The sequence below is a fragment of the Toxotes jaculatrix genome, chromosome 1, assembly GCF_017976425.1.
Source record: "Toxotes jaculatrix isolate fToxJac2 chromosome 1, fToxJac2.pri, whole genome shotgun sequence".
Taxonomy (NCBI): Eukaryota; Metazoa; Chordata; class Actinopteri; family Toxotidae; genus Toxotes; species Toxotes jaculatrix.
The window spans coordinates 1,113,190-1,137,675 of record NC_054394.1 but is presented as its reverse complement, the minus strand read 5'-3'; the positions used below and the strand labels follow the sequence as shown (position 1 = coordinate 1,137,675).

The following is a 24,486-nucleotide window of genomic DNA, read 5'->3' as shown; positions in this document are numbered from 1 at the left end:
TATAGTCTGGGTCTAGGCCTTGAAATACATTAAAAGGGACGTGGTCACTAATAAAAACAAAGACAAAGAGGAGGTGAACCACTTCACTGTCCCAGATAAAGCAACCCTGTGTTGCCATCCATTGATGAGAATGTTGTGATCAATGGTATTGAAGGCTGTCGACAAGTCTAGTAATTTGAGAGCTGAAGAATCACCTGACTCAGCAGTCCCTAATAGATCACCAGTTTGTCTAACCAACACGTCTCAGTGCTGTGGTATTTTCTGAAATACTGAAATTTCTGACAGAAGTTTTTCAAATGTGGGCTTTCAGAGCCTACGTGAGCTGTAGAACCACTGGAACCTTAGGAATTGGTCTATAGTTGCTACTTTATTGGGCTCTTTTTTAGAAAGTGGTTGTATGCAAGCAGTTTTCAGATAGTCTGAGGCACAACCAGAGGATAGAGACAGATTAATTATAGTGAGCATCCAGGGGTAGATGGTATCTAATACACTGTGAATGAATTTAGGGAGCGTAATATTCACAGGAACAGAGAGGTGAGACAATGTATATATGTTTATTTTGAGAAATTTGTGCACAAAATGAGATAGAGATGTACAGCTGGGACCAGGGGCATCAATAACAGATGTTGGAACCTCGAACTTTGATCTTTTTCCATTCACCTTATTAATTAAAAGTGAAAACAATTTTTGGTGTGAGCCACACTGATTAAAACTGACAGGGTTTATAAGATGATCAATAGTATTAAAAAGAACCCTGGGACTGTATTAAAACAGAAAACTGAATTTTGATGGGGTGTCTTCATTAAAGATGTGAGAATACACCACCTACAGTTGATTTGCTGCCTCACTTTGGTAGACACCACTAAATGCAGTACATAAGTGGTCAGATACAGTAAGGTCAGTGAAATTAAATGTACCAATATTAACACAATATTGTCACCGTAAATCAGGACCTTCGTGATTCAGTTCTTTGAAGCTGCTCACCCATTGTCAGTCAGCTTCAAGGACTGAGGCTGATGTTAGCTCAAACTGCTACAGTGCAGAGCTGTCAGGTTACATTTTTTGAAATCAGTGTCCATGTTAATGCCCAATTTGGCACAGCACAAGCTGTAAACACACCACTGGAATCATGGTTTGATCATCTGGTGAATGCAAGTTCAATAATCACTGTCCTGTTGGCTCTGTGTTTGGTCTCCACCAGCTCTCCAGGGAAAATATCTGACTTTTTGAGCAGCTAAATGCTCCACTACATTCATCAGCACATAATCAGCTTTGTCCATCTGCTGTTTGGTGCTCAGCAGATAGTGGACAGTGGGGACAGTGGGATGAAAACAGATCCTTGCTAAAATGTGACTGAACCAAAACAATGAAGTGAAAGATGTTAAAATGCTCCACAGAGCTGAGAGGAAGGTCAGAGTTGGTGATAATTCTCTCTGAGATTATCCCTGTGAATGACCTCTTTCACACTACACACAGTCTTTTGATCCATTGTTAATATAAAAATATTGGTTACAGTAGCTTTAAATCCCAGTTGCATAGTGGCCAAATAAAACACTGATAAATCAATTCTATATTTCCTCAAAATCCTTTATCCCCCGTACACAATGAAAAAAGAAGAGTACCACAGGCTTCCACTGTTCCTAGCACTGTGCTTAATTATTTATAGCTAATGTCCACAAATGATTGCGGTAATGACTTATTCATGGTATATTTCATGAAGAGCACACCTTGAACACAGTGCATTCTGAACACAGTATTTATTTAAGGTGGGTCAACTCAATACAGCCTTATCATATTAGCTGTAGAGGTACTCTGCTTCAATGAGAAAGGTGATGAACACAGATTATTGCATATTTAAACTTTCATATGTACATGTGTATGTTCTAGTCATTGACATCTCGGCATGTATTTGCATGACTGGGTTGCTCTACCATTTAGTCAATGTTCAATGTTTAATAGCCTTTTGTGCCTGAACCACTTAGCTAAACCAATATTGCCACAATGATAAGCCTCCCCGTCTCCTCTTTTGCCTTCTGTGTGTGTGTGTGTGTGTGTGTGTGTGCGTGTGCGTGTGTGTACATGCGTGTGTGTGTATTAATGATCCCCTTGTTAAAGTTTAATGTCTTTGTTCCACTGTTGTCAGGGAGATTTACCACTGAGCCCTATGGGAAACGTCTGCCCCACACACTCCCACACACACACACACACACACACTAGGTTGCACATGTGCATCTGAATACACAGGATGCATAAATGGTCGTATAAGTCACGTCATCCTGTGTATATCAGTTTCATTACAGCAAGTGACTCGGTGAAGGTGGCAAGTGTCCTTGCTCTCTGGAGGGGAAGTGTGTGTGTGTGTGTTGCACTTCACACATGGTTTATTCCAGCTCTAGGTCAGACACACTGTCATCTTCTCATCCCCTGTGTCTCTTTGTAATTACACTCGTCCATCCACAGACTGAATCAGTGTATTTTTCTTAACCTGCAGACTGTGATACCAGATTTGAGTTAGATGTCACCTAAGAGTGAATTTGGACTTGAAACCTTTGCTAAACTTGTTTTTTAGACCATCATGTTCAAAATCAAAGCAGAAAATAGAGTTTGTAATCTGTTTTGTGATTTCTTACCACTATAACAGAGAATCTTCATTAATTGCATTTTTTTTAGACTAGATTAGATTCAGCTGTGTTGCCCGCAGTGCCTTGTGGTCAGCGACAGAGCAGTTCCTCTACCAGACTGTCAGTCGCACAGTGGTAGAACTTGCAGTAGGATGGCTGCAGACAAGTGGTTCTTCTTCAGTGTCCTCAGGAAGAAGAGGCGCTGGTGAGCTTTCTTGACCAGGCTGGAGGTGTTGGTGGTCCAGGACAGGTCCTCCGAGATGTGGGTTCCCAGGAAGTTGAAGCAGGAGACACGTTCCAAGAGCTATCTCATTGATGTGGATGGGGTCATGTGTGCCTCCTTTCTTTCTCCTAAAGTCCACAATAAGCTCTTTAGTCTTGCTGGTGTTAAGGAGCAGGTTATTGTCAGCGCACCACACAGCCAGGTGCTGTACCTCCTCCCTTTAGGCAGTCTCATCATTGTCGCTGATGAGGCCAATCACCGTAGTGTCATCTGCGAACTTCATTATGGAGTTGGAGCCATGCACAGGCCTGTAGTCATGGGTGACAGTCATGGCCTGACCTAACATACTGAGGTCTGCTGGTCAGGAAGTCCAGTATCCAGTTACAGAGGGAGGTGCTGATGCCAAGATCTCCTAGTTTTGTGGTCAACTTGGAGGGGATGACAGTGAATGCTGAGCTGAAGTCAACAAACATCATTCTTGCATATGTGTTGCAATTGTCCAAATGTATGAGGACAAAGTGCAGTGCTGTGGACACTGCATCCTCTGTTCTCCTATTCTTGCAATATCCAAACTAGTAAGGGTCCAGTGTGGGTGGGAGGCTGTCCTTTAGGTGTCCCAGGACCAGTTGCTCGAAGCACTTCGTAACAATGGGTATGAGTGTTACAGGGCAGTAGTCGTTCACGTTTGGGTGGAATGTTTTGCCACTGGCACAATGGAGGTGAATTTGAGGCATGTAAGCACAGCTGCTTGGGCAAGTGACAGATTGAAAATGTTCCTAAAGACCCCAGCAAGCTGGCCAGCACATGCCCTGAGCATGCACCCAGAGATGCCATCAGGGCCAGCAGCTTTGCTTGCATTGATGTGACTCAGTGAAGCATAGACATCTGTGGAGGTGAGTGGCTGGTGGTCTGCTGAGGGTCTGGTCTTGGTGGCCATCACCTTGTTGTCTCGGTTGAAGCAAGCATACAAGTGATTTAGCTCATTGAGGAAGGAGACGTCTGTGGCTGTCAAGATGGGGTTGCTGGGCTTGTAGTCACTGATGGCCTGGATGCCCTACCACATGCGCCCGGGTCAAAGTTGGAGAAGTGTTCCTCTACCTATAGCTTGTAGCAGTACTTGGCCTTTTTGATGCCCCTCATCAGGTTAGCCCTGGATAATGGTGTAGGCCTGCGCATCTCCTGAGAGTGAGCCTCACCTCCTTGTTCACCCATGGCTTCTGATTTGGATACGTGGTGATCTGTTTCCATGTTGTGACACTGTCAGTAGTGGTGTTGATGTAGACCAGCACAGAGGAGGTATAGGTGTCAATGTCTGTATGAGAGCCACAGGTAGCCTGGGAGGCAAACATACCCCACAATTTATCATTGAATTGATCAGTGCTACTCAGGATGACTAGCCTGGAAGTAATGCTAATGAGGCACCATTATTAATGTTTAAGGGTCCATCTGTCTGAACATATTGCTCACATGCCAGTGTGTACACTGAAAGAGTGGATCCTATAATCATGGCTTCTGTCCATACTGGTTATGAAGAGGTCCTTTTCTGCCATGGCTGCACTGTAGAAAATGGGCCTGTATGGACAGGAGGATTGATTACAGCGTCCAGTCACTGTATCTATGTACATATAGGCCTGTGTCAACCATGTTTTGTTTATTCACTGTGCAGGATGATGTAAGTGAGTTTGTTTTCTCTGAACTCACCTTAAATCTCAATTTAACACCTGGACAAGTACCAGCAGGATTTTGTTACATCACTACTAGTTTGGAGTCACTGGTGAATCCATAAGCGACTTACACAAAGTGTGATGTGGAAACTTGCTAACACTAACAATGAACTTTTCAGTGAAGCAAGAGACATCTTGTGTTCTGCAGTTATGAAAATTTAAATATTTGCATATTTATCGATACAGGACTTTTCCCCTTTATGAGGGAGAAATATGTTTTTATGAATTTGAACTGGTTAATTGAACTTCTCGTTGTAATAATAATAATCCTATAATGTCCCAAATTGCATTTTCACACAAGAAGAGCATTTAGCAGCTAAGCCAGATATTTCCCTCAGCAGTTGGTAGAGACCAAAAACAAAGCTAAAAGAGAGGGAACACAGGTCTTACATTCATCAGCTGGACACAAACATGACTCCAAATGAATAATCATGTTGGGAGCGTAAATAAGCGACTGGTAATGTGTTTGCTTTATTAACTTTAAAGATGTCAGCCTTGTCCTTAAAGCTTGTTCAAACATGTTGTTTCTACCAGCGTACAAGAACCTGTAATTTTTCTGTGGTTGCTTTTCATGGAAATAGTCGAGTCAAGTCAAGGGCTTTAGGATCTGTACAGCATATAACACGCTTTATCCACAGACTCTCAATTTACATAAGGAAAAATTCCCCCCCAAAAAAACCTTAGAAAGACAACCACATCTTAATCCTGTCTCCAAGGTTCTCAGTGGGTGATTGTTTCTCCTCCACCTTTTTGAATGCCTGAACGTATCAGAGATCTGGAGCCAGGTTAAAAGCACAGCATGTTTATCTGAGCAAAAAAAGAAATGATTAAAGGCTCCATAAACACATGGCCTTTTGATTGTTAACCTGAAAAAAAGCAGATTAGTGCAGCTTTGGCAAATAAAGACAAACAAGGAGGACACCAACAGCGGATCCATGTTTACACATACATGCTCTGTAACCTTGTATCTCCAGCAGCATTGCAACACAACAAATGCTGAAAGGAAGGAATGAAGAGATCAGTGTGTTTGAAAAGGAAATATAACCAGGTGGTAGCAGGGAATAAACAGCTTGGCCTGATGGGTAATCAGACCGATAAGAGAACAGGTGAAACCTCATACCTTTTTTTTTTCATGGACACAGCTCCTCCTCTAATGTCCTCTGTAGATCATTAAAGCTTCATGTCATGACACTACACACACAAACACAAGCTCACATGTTATCAACTGTATTCACCCTCAGACTCAGACTAAGAAAGGCTGATATAACCAGACACACAGTATACTGCACATTAAAGCACAATGATATGTCACAAGCAGCCGTCCTGCGTACTTGCCCTCAGTAAGAGTGTGAGCCACTGGCATGAATAATGGACAGTAATGTTGTGCTCCTCACTCTTCAATGAATAATATATATAAATATATATATATATTCGTCTCTGCCTCTCTCACTTGCTCTCAATCTCTTTGTCTGTCCATTTCTTAGAGATGCCAAATGGGGACATGAGGGAAGACCCGTCTGATGAAGAGTGAATGAAAAGAGGAAGCACTGAAGGATAAACGCAAGAGGAGTGAGAGACAAAGGAGGAGAGAAACAAATCCTACAGAGGAGAACAAAGGGAAATAAGAGGAGGAAAAGGAGGGAGGGATATGTGGGGAGGTCTATGAAGGAAGAGATACATAGAAACAGGAAAACCACACACAAGTCCTTAAGGGGACAAACGGGATTGAAAGTGAAAAGAGGGATACCACAGAGGACAGAGAAGCTGGAAGCTTTGGGAAGGTAGGAAGGAAAAGCAAGGGACTCGTTGAAAGGGAGGAAAGAAACATCTGGATGGTCTCCACAGTGACGGCCAGCAGGTTACCCCCCCTCCGAAGATGGCCTCCAACTTCAACGACATTGTCAAGCAGGGCTACGTACGCATGCGCAGCCGCAAGCTGGGGGTGAGTGTGTGTATGTGTGTCTGTCCATTAATGTTTTATCACGTCCATCACAAAAGACCAATCCAAGATTTACACTTAAAAATTGTTTTATTTAAATGCTCTTGAAAACATATTTTTATTCATAAAAACAGATTTCTCACACATAGTGGAATTTAGCACAAATAAAAGCAAAACTATCTGCACAGCTGGATCCCACAGTGAGAAATCAAATGAGTAATGTGATATATTTTCTGGAATTTAAGTAAAGATGATGACATTATTGTCTTGAAACAAGGTTGAGTACAGCAGATCAGTCCACTAATATGAAGAAGGTCTTTGAAACAAGTAGATGTATATTAGAAGCAGGCAGAGAGTTTCAGTTGGATTATGAAAACTAAGGGTTTCAGACTAAATATGCTGCTGAAGCTGTACACTATAGTTTTTGTGACCTCTACCTTCCATTGTGTGTACATTTTTACCTGTGGCTTGACGTCCTGTATAAACATGGGAAAATGGGCAAATCTGAGTGAACGTGAGTCCCATTCAGATGTGTAGGCTGTGGAATCCAACTTCTGTGTGACTCATATTATGGAAATGAACACAAATCAATTTGAGTCAGGTTCTGTTCACCAGCTCACTTCAAATAATGGCCTCCTCCACTATCACTCCTCGCACAGCCGAATGAATGACGCTGTTTAGCTCTCTGAGGGGACTGATGAAATTCCTGTTCCAGTGTGAACTCAGTTATTAGGATATTGCCGAAATAAAGTTTCTTGTCTTTAAGTTTTTGCTCAGTTAATGGCTTATGTAAAAAAAGAAAAACATGGCTTGTGGGAAATAATGTCCTTGATTTTTACTGCTCACATGGACCATTCTGTTCATTCTCAAAGAGCCATGAGTTCATACAATCAGATCTTTCACTGCATGGCAGTGTTGGCTGGGCAGCATGTCCATCACTTTGGTCCAAATTGAAATATCTATATACTATACAACTATAGGATGAATTCCTCTGAAAGTTTGTACAGAATATCATCAGGTCAAAACTTTCATTTGTCCTATACTTTAATTTATGACTAATTTACTACTAAATCTTATGACTGGAAATTAATGATACTCTGGAGCTGCTTGGAGTATCATGGCTACTGGCTTTGTGTTTAGAGTTACTTGGTAAATGCTAGTAATGTTGGTGAGTATCATTGTGAAAACACTGGTATATAAATGGGAAACTAAAATGAATCCCTGTTCATATTAAATGCCCTCAGACTTAACTGTCTAGCCCTTATTCATGGAGTCCCTATCTGAACCTTGAAGGGCTGGGACAATATAGAGAAATATGTCCTCCCAGCTCTGGTTTGAGACAACATGGTAGACCATAGCTAGGATCCCTGTTCCTCATAGAGTCCTGATGCCGATCCAGCACTGGGACACAGGACTGTGCTGGATCCTTGTGCTTTGTGTTGAAGACGTAGAGCTTTGATATGAAAAGGTTGGACGGCGGAGTCAATGCAGATTATTCCCCAGCTGAGGTCTTGTGAGGGCAGGTTTCTACTTTGTCAGTCCCCCTCTGTCTCCTTGTACTGTGTGTAACCTCTCCTGGCCCAGGCTTTAGAGCTGTCCAGCCATGATTCTGAGAATGACTGTTTTCCTGTCTGGAAGTTGGTTGATGGAGGTTCAATTTGCTTTTGTTCATTCATTTTCCCATTTTTATCTTGCACTTTCTCAGCACTAACCTCATACTGATGAGTTTCAGGGGCTGTGAAAGCGAACTGGTGTGTGCAGGGTCAGATTTATTCAGAAATAATTCACATAAAATGCAATGAGCTCATTACATTTTTTCATGCAGTACATTCAAGCTGGTAACTAGACCAAAGCAAATTTAACGGTCACAGTTTCTGTCTTTCTGTTTGACTGTTTCTCTCTCTTTCTGGAAAAATTGTGGTGTTTTGTTTTGAGCATTAACTGTTTTGTTTTTTCTTTCGTCCCTGTCTTATTTCTTCCCCCTCTTTCTTGCACTACCCTTGTCATTTTGTCATTTAATTGCTCTGTGTCTTTTCTTTCTCTCTCTGCGGTTTTCTCCCCACAGCACAGAGTCTTCGCATCTCATTCTTCCTTTCCTGCCTCATTATCTGTATCCTTCCTCTGCATTCTTTCTGTCATCCATCTCTCTCTTCTTGGCCCTTTGTCATTTGCTCTCTTAACCCATCTTCCCCCTGTGCCAGTTTTCTTTGGGCCTGCTCATACGTCATGATGTGTAGTGTGCAGCAGAAGTGAAGCATTAGTTTGGCATCAGTGGAATGAAGCTGTCGTCCTGTGGATATGAAAAACTCCTCACTGGCTTTACAGTGGCAAAGTAATGGATAATAGTCATTAAAGAAGATAGTATCTCCTGCTGTTCCTTTGTTGGAAACAGTCTGTAATTCTAGGGTATTTGCTTTATTGATCACAATGTTCGTGTCATTTCGTATCTTACTTGCAGCTGAGTGAGAAAACTTGCTAGCTGACAACTGCAATATGTCCCACTTGGTGAAAAGAATTCCAAAAGAAAGACACAAAACCAATGGCAAAATCGGAAGCAGCTCTCAGAGCGACTGACTGCTCAGCACTGAACAGCACAGGTTAGCAGGAAACACTGCACTGATCTGTTATATCTGGTTTAGTTTCCCCTGACTTCTGAGAAAAAAATCTGCATGGGCTCTTTACTGTGAGTGACCCCTTGTATTGTGGAAGCTATAGACAAAAGTTTGAAAACAAAAGTCTGGTTTTCAAGCTTGAGTTTTTGAATTGGTGATACATGTAAATTTCAGATAGCATTAACAAAGTCTTGTTAAGCCTCAGATTTGTCTTTCAGTCAATGAGTTAAGGGGTTGTAGAAAACCCAGGGGAGCAAGAGAGAGAGAGAGAGAGAGAGAGAGAGAGAGAGAGAGAGAGAGAGAGAGAGAGAGAGAGAGAGAGAGAGAGGAGGGCATGAATACAAAGAGAGGTGAAAAGAGGGCTATCTGAGTTAGTCCCTCCATCCTTAAGGCAGAGAGGACTTACACAGCTGAGGTCCTCCTCAAGGCTGGGTAGATAGACTAGCAAAGTCATGCTTCATTTATCTCAACAGGAACAACAAAGCCAAAGGAAAAAAAAAACCCAGACATGCAAAGTCCCAGCACACACTGACTTTAAGGTCCCACATTGTACACTGTAAAACCCAACAAGTTAATTTAACTAAAAGAAATGTCTGAAACTGAGACATTAAATCAATTTTGTAAGTTTAAAAAACTGAGTAACTTAACCCCCGTTACTGGGGTTAGCCGACTGGAGTACTGGTTTCGGGGCTAGCTGACTGGGAGGCAGACAACAAAACCGATCAGGGTGTTGAGGTGGCAGCCTGAGGCAAAGCAGGGTCTGAAATAGATATAGTTACAATTCCAGTCAGTTGAGCGTACCATTTTAACAGGCAGGGCTTCAGCAAAATCCTGGATCAATACCTGTGCTACTTCTTTCTGCCTGAAGTTTGAGACCTTTCAGGAAGTACATATTAAGTTCTTGGATGCAGAGTAAGACCTCATTTAGTTCTTCCTCTGAAACTTTTGTCTGCAGCTGTCAGTTTGTACTGTTACAGTGGAGGCCATGACCCAAATGCAGACACTCCAGTAGGCAGCATCAGTGAAGTTATTTAATAACTAAAAACAAGCTTACATGTTGATGGGTACAGAAACCAGAGTCCATGCAGGTAGGAGCAAAACTCAGGTAAAGCAAAAATCCATGTAGGGAATAAACTAAGGAAGATAAACTCCAAGGAAACTAAGTACTCTTACATCAATAAAACAACACAGGAGGTAAAGAAGGAGGACACAGACGAACTGGCAAAGTGGGGAAGGGAACACAGAGACATGACAGGTTCTTCAGATTGATGTTTGTAGTTCTGTGAAACTCGGCACAGATCTGCATCTAAATGAGTGTTGAAGTTTGAGTGTATGTGAACAGTATATAAATGTGGCCCTGTGGAAAAAGAAAAATAACAGATATTGCAATGCAAAACATTTTGAACTATGACTGTCAGATTTGATGGAAGACATGCAGATTCTTACACTGCCCCAACTCATATGATGTAGGTCTGAGTAAGCAAGACCAAGTTATCACTGACTGAGCCAATACATATATACATATATTGAGCCATACAATAATTAAATGTAATACGCCTTCTCAGATAGGTGTACGAAGAAAAACATTTTCACCGGTGACTCTATTTTAAGGGCAGGCCAGCATTCCAGGAGCTTACCAGCAGGTTTTTGAATTGCAGGACAAAAGTGGCCTGGATTAACTTTGTAATCAGGACAGGATTTTTGTCACACATCTCAACTTCATCTACAGTTTCACTTCTGCCTTCTTGGGTCTATTATTGTTAGTGTGAGGTGCTGACGCCTGGTAGCAAAAGTTTTCATGACGTTCTTGAAATTCTGTGTCCTGTATCACCCTTTTGAAAACCACCTCGTGTGACCCCACCCCCTGTGATCACTTATTTTAGACTGTACGTACTTTTTAAAGAAGATCAGTATTTTTAAACATTGTTCAAAGCATCTGTAGATTGGTACGTACACTGCTGTGTGCTCAGTGTAATCCACAGGACATTGCACAGCGAAAGACATTACTTTCCATGACAGTTTCCACTGATTCAGTTAAGAAGGACTTCACTGATAGACCGATCAGGCTCCTGCAGAACCACGATAATTAAATCTCCCTAAAGAGGTTTGGACATTAAGAATGTCTGTAGCAAACTGTCATCTATGTCTTGTGTGGCAGTCTCTGACACATGAAGAATACTGTGCAATTCAAGAACAAAGAAGTTTTTTCTCAGTTGAGCTTCCAGTTTTTCACCAGTTCACCAGTGTCATGCCAAGTAGACTCAGGAGCATCCAGCTCCGGAGAATTCTGAGAAGAGCCAGACTCATCAGATTCAACTTGACTGAAAAGGTTGGCTGCTTGAATCCACTCATAAGACAGATAAATGATGCACATTCCATATGATTTCCACTATACACAACTGTTTATGTAACCATTTTAAGTGAATTTTCAAAGCATTTATTAACTGAAATGTGCAGATACAGTCATCATGGAGATTTGGCAATGGAGGAAACATTTCTATGATGCAGACAGTAGTGGTCAAGCACCTGTGTCTTTTTTATCCAGGACAGCAGCACAAAGTTTGCTCTTCCAAGCCATTGGGTTTTTTGTAAGTCATGTGTTGTGCACTCAATATTCATACACAATTTAGGGAGTCCCTGCAATAAATGTCTATTAAAATTAATTGTTGACCATCGACAGACCAGAATGAAAACTCCATACATCAGTCAGCTGCTTTGGACTTTGGACTTTGACAAACTATTTAAAACAGACTTATAATTTACAGAATATTTTGATGACTGCTGCACACAGCATTACTTTAACATGCTACATTACTGTTGCGTTACTCTCTGACAATAAAATGCCAAAAAAATCTGACAAAAAAGTAAATTATATTCTGAAACATCCTGTTGTAAGCATGTTTTAGGAGATGCTTGGTTGGTTCTTTGATTCAGGGTCCGGTTCAAGCATGTAAGGTCTGATAACATTTTCATTTACCTCTGAATGTTACCAAGCTATGGCAGACTACGGGTGGCTGTGGCTCAGGAGGTAGACTGGGTTGTCCACTAAATCAGAAGGTCAGTGGTTTGATCCCTGAATTGTGTGTGTCTTTGGGCAAGAACCCCCAATTGCCCAGATGTGGCCATCAGTGTGTGAATGTGTGTTAGTGAAAGCTCTGTATGCCTTAGTAAAGAGCGCCATGAGTCATCAATAAGACAAAAAAAAGTTCTAAATGCAGTCCACGTGTCTAGGTGTGCCTTTTGGGTCCCAGGTATCAAATTCTTGTGTAGTGTTTTCCCCACTTTCTGCCAGAAGCATTTCAGTGTGCATCCGTGCATTGAATGCTTTGTGTTGGATGCATTCCAAACTTTGAGATTAGCAGGCTAAACACTCCTTAGACTAGACAAGTATGTGTTTGAATATGGAGAGAGCTGTACTTAATGCATGACACCAGCGTTCAAGTGTTTTATGGACATCATTTCCAGTAATGACACATCCTGGAGAGATTACAGTACCCTGAGTAATGCAGCCATCGCCCAGCGGAGGGAAAACGGTCCTCTATATTTTATATTACCAACACTTACCTTTGATACCTTTTATATCTCAGATGCTTCTTAGCAGATATATGTTACACTTAAAGAACAACTTCACATAGATAGGAAGAAGAATGAATACCTTTTACTGACAGACTCCCTGTTGTTTGAAATGATGAAGATGAAGCTGAGGCGTGCAGCAGTGCCTTTGTTCTGAAGTTATTAGGTGTGACACTGGGAGTAAAGATAAGAGCATGTAAACCAAGATTGGCTGTATTCAGACTCCAGAATTGACTGGATTTTTTTCTGTTTGGTCTCAATTAGTTGCTTCTCATATCATAGTCTCACACATAGTTACATAGTACCTCCTGATGAATAGTTGATGTAACTACACTTTATGAAGTGATATTAACCAACAAATTAAATTACACTTTCATGAGAACAAAGTACATCACAGTGCTTTGGTGGATAATTACAAACGCTCACATCATGAAAAGTTGTTCCAGCGCTAATGTTAGTGTTTAAGAAAATGTCTTTAAAGCTGATTTTTTTTTTTTTTGGCCACTTGGTGGCAGCAGAAACAAGCCATAAACACAACACTGACATTTAATCACAATATAAAGGTAATATAATGATATATAACAGTTGTTCATTTATAAATCTAGCAGATTACGGAGCAACATAATAATTAATTGTGATTGATCAATAAAGTTTATCTAAGTCTAAGTCACCTGATAAATGTAAGTCTAAAATTCACTCTCTTTTAGCTCTGAAAAAAAAAGAAACTTCCAGCTCTTGAAAAAAAAAAAAATTTTGGTTCTGTATTTACCAGCTAGTCACTAACTTTGTCCTTTTTTTTTCCTGCCCTTTGAATGCTGGTCACTAAAAAGCAAGACTAAAGGAAAAAGGAAGTCTGTGCAGTCATGGGTCATGAAAGCAAAAATTTAAAAAAAGAACTGGAAGATCCTTGAATGCTCCATAAAGCTGAGAGGAACTGCAGCGTTAGGTGATAAAGTCTCTGTGGGTTTGTCACTAAAAGATTTCACATCGCACACTAATATTAGCCTAGTGTTAATCATTGATCCATGAGTCTGTGCACAGTGGAAAATAATAAAAATTAAATAACATGATGATCTTTTTACAGTCCAGTCCTATCTTACTCTCACTTGCCACATCCAGTGTTCTCTGTTCATTCTGAGGAACCTGTAAATGTGTTTATATGCCTTGAGGGCACCATTTGTTTGCAGTCCTCTGAGACTAATAAGTTAGCTTGCTCTGTAGAGCTTGAGCTGCCTGATCAAGCTGTCAGCTCCAGCTGTAGGCGCTTTGACCTCCCTGCTCCTCCACCTACAATATCCTCCTCCGCTCCTGCCAAGCACATGGCCGCTGCATCTCCTCATCTGGTGCTCCTTTTCTCTGTTTTAGAGTGTTTTGGTTATCAGGAGGCAAAGTCGAGTCGCTCAGTTTGAAGAGATATAAGTTGAGATTTTTGGTGCACTGCACGTCTGCAGGAATCCACTATTCTCTTCATAGTTCAGTGTTTGCTCTTTTTCCAGAAATATGTGAAGATTAGAATAAAAGATTACTAAAAAAAATTCTGGTATACAAACAATAACTGTGGGCTGGCATGAACAAATACATACTGGTTGCTATATAATAAAGGCCAAGTAAAACAAGATGGGGTCTGACATGACCTTTGTTACAATAGATTATAAAACAAAGCATAAAACCAGGCAGGGTTCTCAGTCTGTGAAGGTGGCCTTTCTCTCTCTGCAGGTGAGGTAAATAAAAGCAGATACTAGCCACTATTTGAAAATGTATGGTTTGGAGTGGACTTTGACACTTTACTGCAAACTTTCAGCCTGTTTCTACAATCTCCCCTGGCTCGACTATGAAAACTCAACTCTTTCCACCTGTCCTTCACCTATTTCTCCAGAGGCTGAACAAAGTGCAGTGACGATCAGTGTGTCTACATTAACAACTCAGATTAAATTGACAAATGTTATCAGACTTAATAACATTTATCTTGCCAGATGGTCATTATGTCAGAGATGGTGATTTTGGTCCTGTCTAACCATATTCAACTGCCACACAATGTTAAAATACATGACAAACAAAAACAGACTTGTTTCTTTTTTGGGACCGTGTAAGACATCCTATGCTGGGATAGACAAATCTATCTATCTACACAACATTTTGGTCTTGTGAGATGATCTTTGTGTCAGATTAAGTGATCACAGAGTCAGAAAAGAGATGTACTACAGAGAGAGAGAGACTACAGGCTGGACCATGATAAATGAGAGCTGGTTGTCTATCTCAGTCTGCATGGCATGTCTTCTTCAGGTGATCAGTACATAATCAGAGACTGAGACATACTGTATGTTAGCATCACCATCACTGCCGTTTTCAAGCTGAAACAGTACCACAGGTGAGGGGGGTGCTTACTCTCTCTCCTAATGAATGCAAATGTTAGTTTTGTAAATGAGGACAGGTGTAATATCAGTGTTCTGATTTTCTGTAAGCAGTTGTATTGTGTCATGTGTCATGCAGCGGTTTCACCGTGTTGTTTATGATCTCTGCCTTTTAGACGTTGCTGAAAATCCTGTTTGCCCCTGTTGTGTTTACTCCCTCATGTATAGCGTTCATGTGCACTCTACTTTCTGCCTTCTGACATTTTCCAAAAGGTACCTGAAGGTAGCAAAATGTTAATTTGATAGGTCGACTGGGACTCTGACATTTCCATCACACGTCTGAAGGTTATGTTGACAGCACCACAAAACTCTGTAAGTTCAGCAAATGAAAGTTTGCACAGGGAGACAGGTGGACTCAAGAGATGGGTTGAACCTAGGACCCAGATGCACAGACACACACACACACACACACACTCCAAACGAGTTTGCTCCCATGTTTGGTGATGACATCTCTGAGTGATCAGCAGTTTCTTCACTGTCCTGTGCAGACTAATGATGCTTCTGTCAACAAGACATTAGCTGTTACACTTTAATAAGTGAAACACCCAGATCTCTCAAAATCATTATCCTGGTAGTTGTTAGCACTGACCTTGCCTTCTATGGGACCAGCAGGCCAAAGTCATTGCCAAAAATAGCAGCTAGACTATTACAGAGCCACTGTAGCTGAAAGAAATCTTGCACTGCCATTAGTCTGGAGGCGTTAGGACAGTGCAGGAGAGGTAGCTGCCTAAAGGTTAATGAGGCAGGTAAGGTAAGATAAGATCAGATCAAACTTTAATGATGCCTGTGGGGGGACATTGGGGTAGAGAGGGACGCAGCATTCCCAGAGGCTCTGCAACAGCACATCGATCTGCCCGCGCTCAAAGCCGATTGTCCTGCTGGGAAAAGATGCGTCTAATCTGATAGGAATAGGTCGCACTTGTTTGTGCAGCTGGGGGGATTGAACCTCGGGCTCCTGTGTGATTGGCGGGCACGGTGCTGATGAGGAGGGAGATTCTTTTGTCTGCTTCAAAAACTACTGTCAAGATGCACTAGATGGAGGAACCCAATCAGAAGTGAGTGACACTTGGCAGTGGTCAGGACAGCATTAGTGTCCCTTGAAGCATCACTTTTACTGGCTGACAGGAAAAGTCCACCTCTGAGTCCCTAACTGCAGCCAAGACAGTGGTCTGGAGCCAGACTGGTTTGATGATCTAGTAGCTTTGCTTAGCGAAACTTCAGCAGACACCAGCTGCTGTGGGTCCTCCTGTCCACAAGGGTCCTGAGGCAAGACACCAAATAATATAAGATTCCTTATTTATTGATTTAAGGTTTGATTTATGAACTCAAAAGCTGTTGTCCTGTCGTTGTGTTTAACCCTGTCCCCTGTAGCACTGTCCCCACGCTGAATTCAACACTCTCAGTTTGACATTCTTTTTGCTTGTAACACGCTCTTTGCCTGGTGTCACACACCTTGTATTATAAAGTGAAAAAAGCTTATCGATGTTGATTTCCACTATCTTTCTACCCTGATCATTGTGTTCTTTTCTGCCCCCCCGCCCCCACCCCCCAGCAGTCTTGTAACACTACACACTGCCTTGTATTCATTCATCTTTCCTTCGTTATTGCTTCATTATCTCTCCATGTTGTTGTCTGTGCTGTTCTGTCTCACCCTCCCTCCCCACAGCCTCTCTGTATTTCTTTGACAAAATTTAATGAGCTTTTTAATTGTAAGTCAATTTACTACAGCTGCTAAGTATATTGCCTTTTCCCACTCCCTCTTTCTCTTTGTCTCCCCGTGTGTGTTTGTGTGTGTGTGTGTGTGTGCAATTACATCTTATTAGTGATTTTTCCCACTCCTGCAACTGCTAATTTAGCTTGCTGTATTTGTCTCTATCCTAAAAATAACATGAGCAGCGTGATGTTGAAATATGTTCCTGAAATGTTCATTCATTCTGACTCTCAGCACAGTAATGAAATCTTTTTCAAAAATTAACAGCTGCAAAGTGAAGCTCATGTTGCTATGGCTGACTTGTTCAGGACTTGGGACTTACACTCATCATCGCTTTATTAGGAACACCTGTACACCTGCTTACTCATGCAGTCGTCCAGTCAGCCAATCATGTGGCAGCAGTTCAATGCATAAAATCCTGCAGAGTCAACAGCATGAATCCATGGACCCAACCGGCCTTGAGTCAACAGTCCAGGCTTAAAACTAATCACTCATGGTCTGAATGCCACAGTGTGTCTGAGTATTGTTGCTGACCATGTTCATCCCTTTATGGCCACAGTTCACCATCTTCTAATGGCTACTTCCAGCAGGATAATGCTCCATGTCACAAAGCTAAAGTCGTCTCAAACTGCTTTCATGAACATGACAGTGAGTTCAGTGAACTTCAGTGTCCTCCCCAGTCTCCAGACCCAGTGGCGGTTCTACATTGAATTACTCCCTGGGCGAGACCCCCTCCGAGCGGCCCCCAAACCCTAACCCTAACCCCTAACCCACGAACATCCATGTTTTATTATAACAATATTTATATTATTACAATCTCCAACTCCAACATTGCCAAAACAATTTAGAAATTAAAGTTATCAGAAATTAAATAAATATACTCTATATACTTAGAAGTGCAAAAATATACACAATCACACATAACAACAGCAGAGAATAACAACAATAAAAAATAAAAACAATATAATTTTATTATTTTAGAATAATAGAAAAAAAGAATAATATACACATAAAATATAGAATAAATATTCTGAATAGCACAAATCCTTCATCACACAAATGAAAACACACTAAAGGAAATCTAATTATAAGACTATTGCAATGCAATTTCCCCACTGAGGGACTAATAAAGGATTTCTTATTCTTATTATTCTTATTCTTATTGCACTAAGAGCAGCAAACTAAAACTAAAACCTGACCTTTCTGGCCTTCCTTGATGCAAAATCATCAATAATGTCATCATACGAAATCTGATAGCAAGGCCAGTGAGCCATTCCTGAGACATGGTTGACCTCAGGTACGACTTGATCAACTTTAGCTTTGAAAAGCTTCCTCTATACAGTGGATCCCCCCCGTCCGTTTCATTTGGGAAAGACCCAGAGGTGAACCCCTCTCTGCTCTTGCTGCTGTTCGTCTGTCAGCCCGTCTGCCCCTCTCTCTCTCCATCATCCTCGGAGCCTCATCCCTTTTCTGTCAGAGACTGAAGGTACACACTTCTTGTCATGAGGCGGAAGGACGATCACCATCTTGTGAAGTTTGCTGATGACACAAGATGAACAGAGGAAGAAAGGTGAGAAAGGGAAAGAGATGTATTTTGAGAAGCAGAGCCAGAGGGTGAAATGAGTCACCCCCCCCAAAATGCACTGGGCTCAATGGGGTCTCGCACAGCCCGCAGACACACACACTCATTCGTTCACACTCTCCCACACACTGTCCATATTCTCTTGCTCTGCCCCACACTCCAACTTTCATCCATACAGGGGTGCACACACTGAAACGCAGAAGTGCTGCACTCAACCTGCCAGCTACAGTCTGACTTCAGAACTCTTTGTGCATCACTTGATGATGCACCACTTGATAATGAAGCTTCAGACAGTGAAAGCAGTCTTGTGATCACAGTGGTGGGTGCTTCAAGTGACAAAACTCCTGGGACATCCTCTGAGCCTAGACCAGTCCCATACCAATCCAGTCCAATGTCAGTCGAGCAACAGCAAAATAAGGGATCTGTTCCAGTTAATCAGTCCTCCTCTCTATCAGAGACTGTGATCAACAGCCTCATCACTGCTCTTCTCTATAGGATTGCCAGCAAATCCCCGGGGAAAAGCTTGCTCTGTATGTTAAATATATATATAAATATATATAAAAAATAACATAACTGTGCGACTGTCAAACGAGGCACTGGACGAGATTAGCACCCTTAAGAAAAATCATGAAGAGTTCAAATTGGCATTTAAAGACATGAACCCCGCCCCCACCCACCCCAAACACACCCCATACCCCATACCCCACCCCCCCACCCCCAAAAAAATACATCTTTACTGGACACCGCCACTGTCCAGACCTGAATCCAGTAGAACCCCTTTGGGATGTGGTAGAACAGGAGATTGGCAACATGAATGTGCCGCTGACACTGGGAACTCTGTAATACACCCAGTATTAGTGTTGTGATACTAATGAAGTGCTTGGTGAGTGGATGTGTCTTGACCTGTGACTTGACCACACGTGCAAGACAATGTCATAAGTACAAGAATGTGTTGGTACTTAGACCAGCATAACACACTGGGTCTCAGATTGCTGTAGTTCACAGCTGAGGGCAAGCTGAAGTGGTCTCACCTCACATGTCCTCTGACACCGTCTGAGGACACTAAGCAGACTGTGGTGACAGTGCCCTTTCTTTGCTAAATTATGTCTCATGTTTTCATTTATCCTTCTTCTCCCTGCACTTCCTCTTGCTTCTCGTCTCTGTGTTTGACTCTGTGTCAAGAGTTGATGTTGTTGGGATTTGGAATTTGTTTCTTGTTCTTCTTTATGCCCTCATGTGGTGAGTGCATCCAGAATAAAATAATGACTGACCACATTTTCCTAAAGCTGCTATAATCAATCAACCAGACAGGATAAACAGCTGTTCCTATACATTCTGAGACATGTTAGGAGGAGGACTTGACATAAACACACACTGACGCACTCAACACACTGTTGGTGCATGCTGTGCTAGCTAGCTACAGCTAACATGTGGACAGATGGTAAATCAGCTGCTTGGGGGGCAAGTAAACACTGCAAAACACTTGAATGAGGGCAAATGATGCAGGAGAAAAAAAGTGTTTCCCATTCTGTCTGAACACATCCGTACACTGTATTTCCAAAAGTGTGCAGACGCCTGAACACCCATGTGTGTTACAGAATACCTCACACACCAACAGCTTTGTTATTGGTGTCATTTCAAAAAAACGCACAACTCGTCAGCCAGTGACATTCCTCGTTTGTTTTGTCCTTCAGTGTGAGGTGCAGGAGATAAATTTAGCATATGTTTCAAACCAAAAACATTTTTTTTTTTTACAGTGATCACTTCCTGGACGTCATAGTTTTGCTGCATCTACGTCTACTACCTCCTTTTAGCCCATCCTCTCCATCACCCATCTCCCTCCTCCTCCTCCTCCTCATCTCTCCTTTCCCTGCATCTCTTCACCATCTCGTGTTTGAAGTAATCGGCCTCAGCAGACGAACTCGCTGTGAGCAGCGCTAAGTGAAGTTAAAAAGAGGAGACAGAGGAGGGGGCGGGAGGCAGGGGGAAGAGAGCGAGAGTGCTAATTGCTCCCTTCTCACAGCTTCAAAGATGAAACTGATGTGAAACAGTTCAGGGTTACTGTAATTCCAGGGTGGTTTGCTTGCATGAAAGCGTGAGAAAGTGATGTTATGGCAGGCGTGGTGTTAGCGTAACCTTGAAGTGCTGCGTTGGCAGCAGACTTAAATGGAGACGCAGGCGTTTTGAATTATTGGTCGGCCCCTTTTCCTCTTTCATCACACATTTGTCCTTCGATTCAACTCCAGTGGCTTGAAAGCATTGTACGCTGCTCCATTCATTTTGAAATGTGTCGGAAACAACATGAACTTTGTCAGAACATCAGATCACTTCAGATTAAGAAAAGGTTAGAAAGAGTGGGACAGGATTTAAAGGGATGGCACACTAGCATTGCTGTGTTATTTAAAGTGTTATTTGTATTTCTTCTTTAACAACCCTCTGTCCTTCTCTATAGAGCATACAGGCTGAGGAAACATTCAGGATCCATCAGTCTGCAGCACAAGTAGCAAATTATTTATTAGGAAATGTCACATTTTATTAACTGAGGAGTACTGAGCGTCTTCCAATCCATCTTCCAGCTTCAATGTAGCCTGTTTCATTTTTAATTCCAGTCTAAGACACATATATTTATCTTTATGAAGAAGTCTCATTGGTGTTCTACGCCAATAAGACGGGGCCTGAGCTCCTCATTGTCTCCCCCTCTCCCACTCTCAAAACTGAAATAAGCTCTTGTAAACAACTGAGAGGACAAAGGGAGAGACAGAGACAGTGGGGGCTTCACATGTACATGAATTGTTAAGTAGCTAAGTAGGAGGCTACTGGTGAAATTTTCTGTGGCTAAACTTACAGGCTCAAAATCTACGGTGGCCCTAAGAGCTCAAGACACTGCAACTAGCAATGCACATGCAAACACACAAAGTATACGCATATTAAGAAAACATCTTCACTGATCTGACAAACTATGTGTAGCATTTGAAAACAACGCTGCAAAGTGAGAAAACAGCCAAATACAAAAAAACAGTCAACTATAGAAACACAACACAAAGAGAGCTGTGCTTCACCATCTTATTTTTCACTGACATTCAGTTTGTGTGCAGCTTTAGCAGACTACTAACTGTAAATTGAAATTAAAAAAGACACATGACATGTCTCCAGGTTTTCCTGAGACTGTGTACTGCCCCAACAACCTCCAACAGCCAAGTAGAGCATCCTGTGTGTAGCCTGAAAGGCAAGACCCAGGTCAAAAAAAAAAAAATCGCAATAGTTGTTGCTGCTTGTTAAGATTGTTATTATTATTATTATTATACTCAGACAAACATCTTTATCAGCTCAGATCTTGGAAAATCTGAAGAAAATGTTCAGACACTTAAATAAGAAAATCAACCTGAAACTCTGTAAGTGAGGGGGACATGGGTGTTTTTGATCAACTCACTGTTTCTGACTAAAATGAAAGTAGAATTGAATATTGAATTACTTCCCTGTGTGTGTGTGTGTTATAGATCTACCGGCGTTGCTGGCTGGTTTTTAAGAAGTCATCCAGTAAAGGACCTCGTCGTCTGGAGAAATACCCTGATGAGAAGTCTGCCTACATCAGAGCCTGTCCTAAGGTAAGTGTGTGTGCGTGCGTGCGTGTGTGTGTGTGTGTGAGTGAGAGATTCTTTTACTTCTGAGCTCAGTGGGGATTCTTCTTGCTCTCTTTTTTATTCACACACACATTCTCTCTCTCTCTCAGAGCTCAATCACCTTTCATTCTTCACCATCACCTCTCCTTCACCTGCTCGTCTCTCCTTACGTTCACACTGTTTCATCCTGCGATACACCAGTGGACTGAAGTTACTGAAGTTAGCCTGATCATACAACAGTAGGTTAATCAGGCCTGATTTCCACTTTGTTAACTGTGTCACCACCAACCCGTTGCCTAGGTGACAGAGATTAGCAACGTCAAGAATGTCACACGGTTGCCTCGGGATACCAAGCGGCAGGCTGTGGCCATTGTGTTTACGGATGACACCTCACGCACCTTCACCTGTGAATCAGGTAATGTATGGACACACACACATATGTGTGTATTCCTTCCCTCTATCCACTCACCGTGCAATATCCGTATACTGTGCAATATTCATTAATGTGCAATAACCCATACTTCTTGAACTGTGCACCTTACCCCCCCTTGTATTTTGTTTTTTTCTCTTCATATTGTTGTATAGCTTTCCTTTATATTTTGACTTGCACTAAACTTATTTAATTTAATCTTATTTTATTTAATTTTATTTTATTATTTTATTTTATTCTATTCTATGTTGTATATTTATACACGTTGCACTGGAGAAGGAGATGCTTTCCATCTCGTTGTACATGTAAAAGATGTCCAATGACAATAAAAGGCATTGTATTCTATATGTTCAGCTTCAGATTCACATCTCCATATTGTCCGGATTTGACCCCAAACTCATCCTCAACACTCCACCACACTGCAGGACTCATCCTGCTTTGACTTTTAGTCCAGAGTTTTGAACCCTGTGTGACATGGATAATGAACACAGTGCCACACAAGTCTGAATGTTCATGCTTCCTAACTTAGAGGGTGAGATGAGCAGATGTCAGTCTCACACCTGTGTGTAAAGCACAGAATAAACCCTGCCAATCAATATCGATATTTAAAAAACAAATCTAATATTGGCCAAGATTAATTTTCTGTATACGACTTAGAACATAAATAAAACAGTTTTTGTTAAGCTTCCCTTCCACTTGTCTCTACTCTCTCTGCTAAACTAGCAGTTTTTGGTAACAGTACTTTACTGGTAAGAGTAAAAACAGCAAGGACCCAGGGTGAAATAATACACCTCCCAACACCTCTAAAGCTCACTGTTGTATCTTGGTTGCGTAATCAATCCATAAACAGACATGGAAGAAAAGCACAGTTTGTGATTTTAGGGGTTGCCAGATACAGCTGACCTCTGTGGAGGCACGATGTCTACAGACCTGGCAACCCGACTGTGGTGATAAGACTTGAGGAGCACAGCCAGCCCATCCAGCTGTTGTTCACCAGAGGGCAGGCAACTGAGATGAGATTCTTATTATAAGTGTATATCATTCTACATACAGTTATAATGCTGCATGTGTTCCTCCTAATCCCACCTCCTGCCACAGCTGCAGTTCAGGCCTCTGGCCATGAACTACACAAACTGTCTGCCCTGACCCAGGCCACCATTTCACTGCTTTTCAATACAAAGCAGCTTGTTTCAAGAATTATTCTGATGCTAACAGATGTGAGGTGATCTCTGTCTCTGTCTCTGTCTCTGTCTCTGTCTCTGCAGAGCTGGAGGCAGAAGACTGGTTCAAGACCCTGTCAATTGAGTGTCTGGGCATGCGGCTCAATGATATCAGTATGGGAGAGCCTGACTTGCTGGCTGCTGGGGTGCAGTGTGAGCACACAGGTAATTCACACACACACGCGCGCACACACGCACACACGCACACACGGTAGGAAGGTTGTTCTCTTTGAACATTTCATTTAGGTGAAATGTCTGATTCAACTCAAACTACAGCACAAACAAGTCCCTTACATCGTTAACCCCTAACCCGCACCTGTCCTTCCTTATCTTCCTAAGAGCGTTTCAACGTGTTCCTCCTCCCCTCTCCCAACCTGGACATCTACGGGGAGTGCATGATGCAGATCACTCACGAGAACATTTACCTGTGGGATATTCACAACCCTCGCACCAAGCTGGTCACCTGGCCGCTCTGCTCCCTACGGCGCTACGGACGCGACGCCACCCGCTTCACCTTCGAAGCCGGACGGTGAGAGCAGGAATGGGTTGGGATGGGATGGGATGGCTGTGGGGGATGAGGGGGGAGATGTTGGCTCATTGACTGGTCCCTGATAAAGACAGGTTACATATATCATAGGCTGCCTCCTTCATGCTAACAAGCATCAGTCAATGCTCAGGGCACTTTTCAAAGCTCTTCACACAGTCTTCATTACCAACATGCATCAACAGTTAAACGCACTCAAACCACCAAAACACTTCATACATGTAATCATTTCTCTTCTCTGGTGATGCATCTCTTCCATACCTGGACATATTGATA

The 24,486-nt window shown here is 42.1% G+C and overlaps 1 protein-coding gene across 2 annotated transcripts in view; it reads left to right on the top strand.

Moving 5' to 3' along the window:
* Positions 1-24,486, top strand: part of dok4 (docking protein 4) — a 55,502-nt gene that overhangs the window by 22,407 nt on the left and 8,609 nt on the right. For both annotated transcript variants that reach the window (XR_005893932.1, XM_041035396.1), the window contains exons 2-6: positions 6,053-6,510; positions 21,894-22,001; positions 22,317-22,431; positions 23,712-23,831; positions 24,006-24,195. Coding sequence is in view for 1 of the 2 variants with exons in the window: in XM_041035396.1 (XP_040891330.1) it covers positions 6,445-6,510; positions 21,894-22,001; positions 22,317-22,431; positions 23,712-23,831; positions 24,006-24,195 (599 nt within the window). In the remaining variant the exon portion in view is untranslated. The remainder of the gene's footprint in view (positions 1-6,052; positions 6,511-21,893; positions 22,002-22,316; positions 22,432-23,711; positions 23,832-24,005; positions 24,196-24,486) is intronic.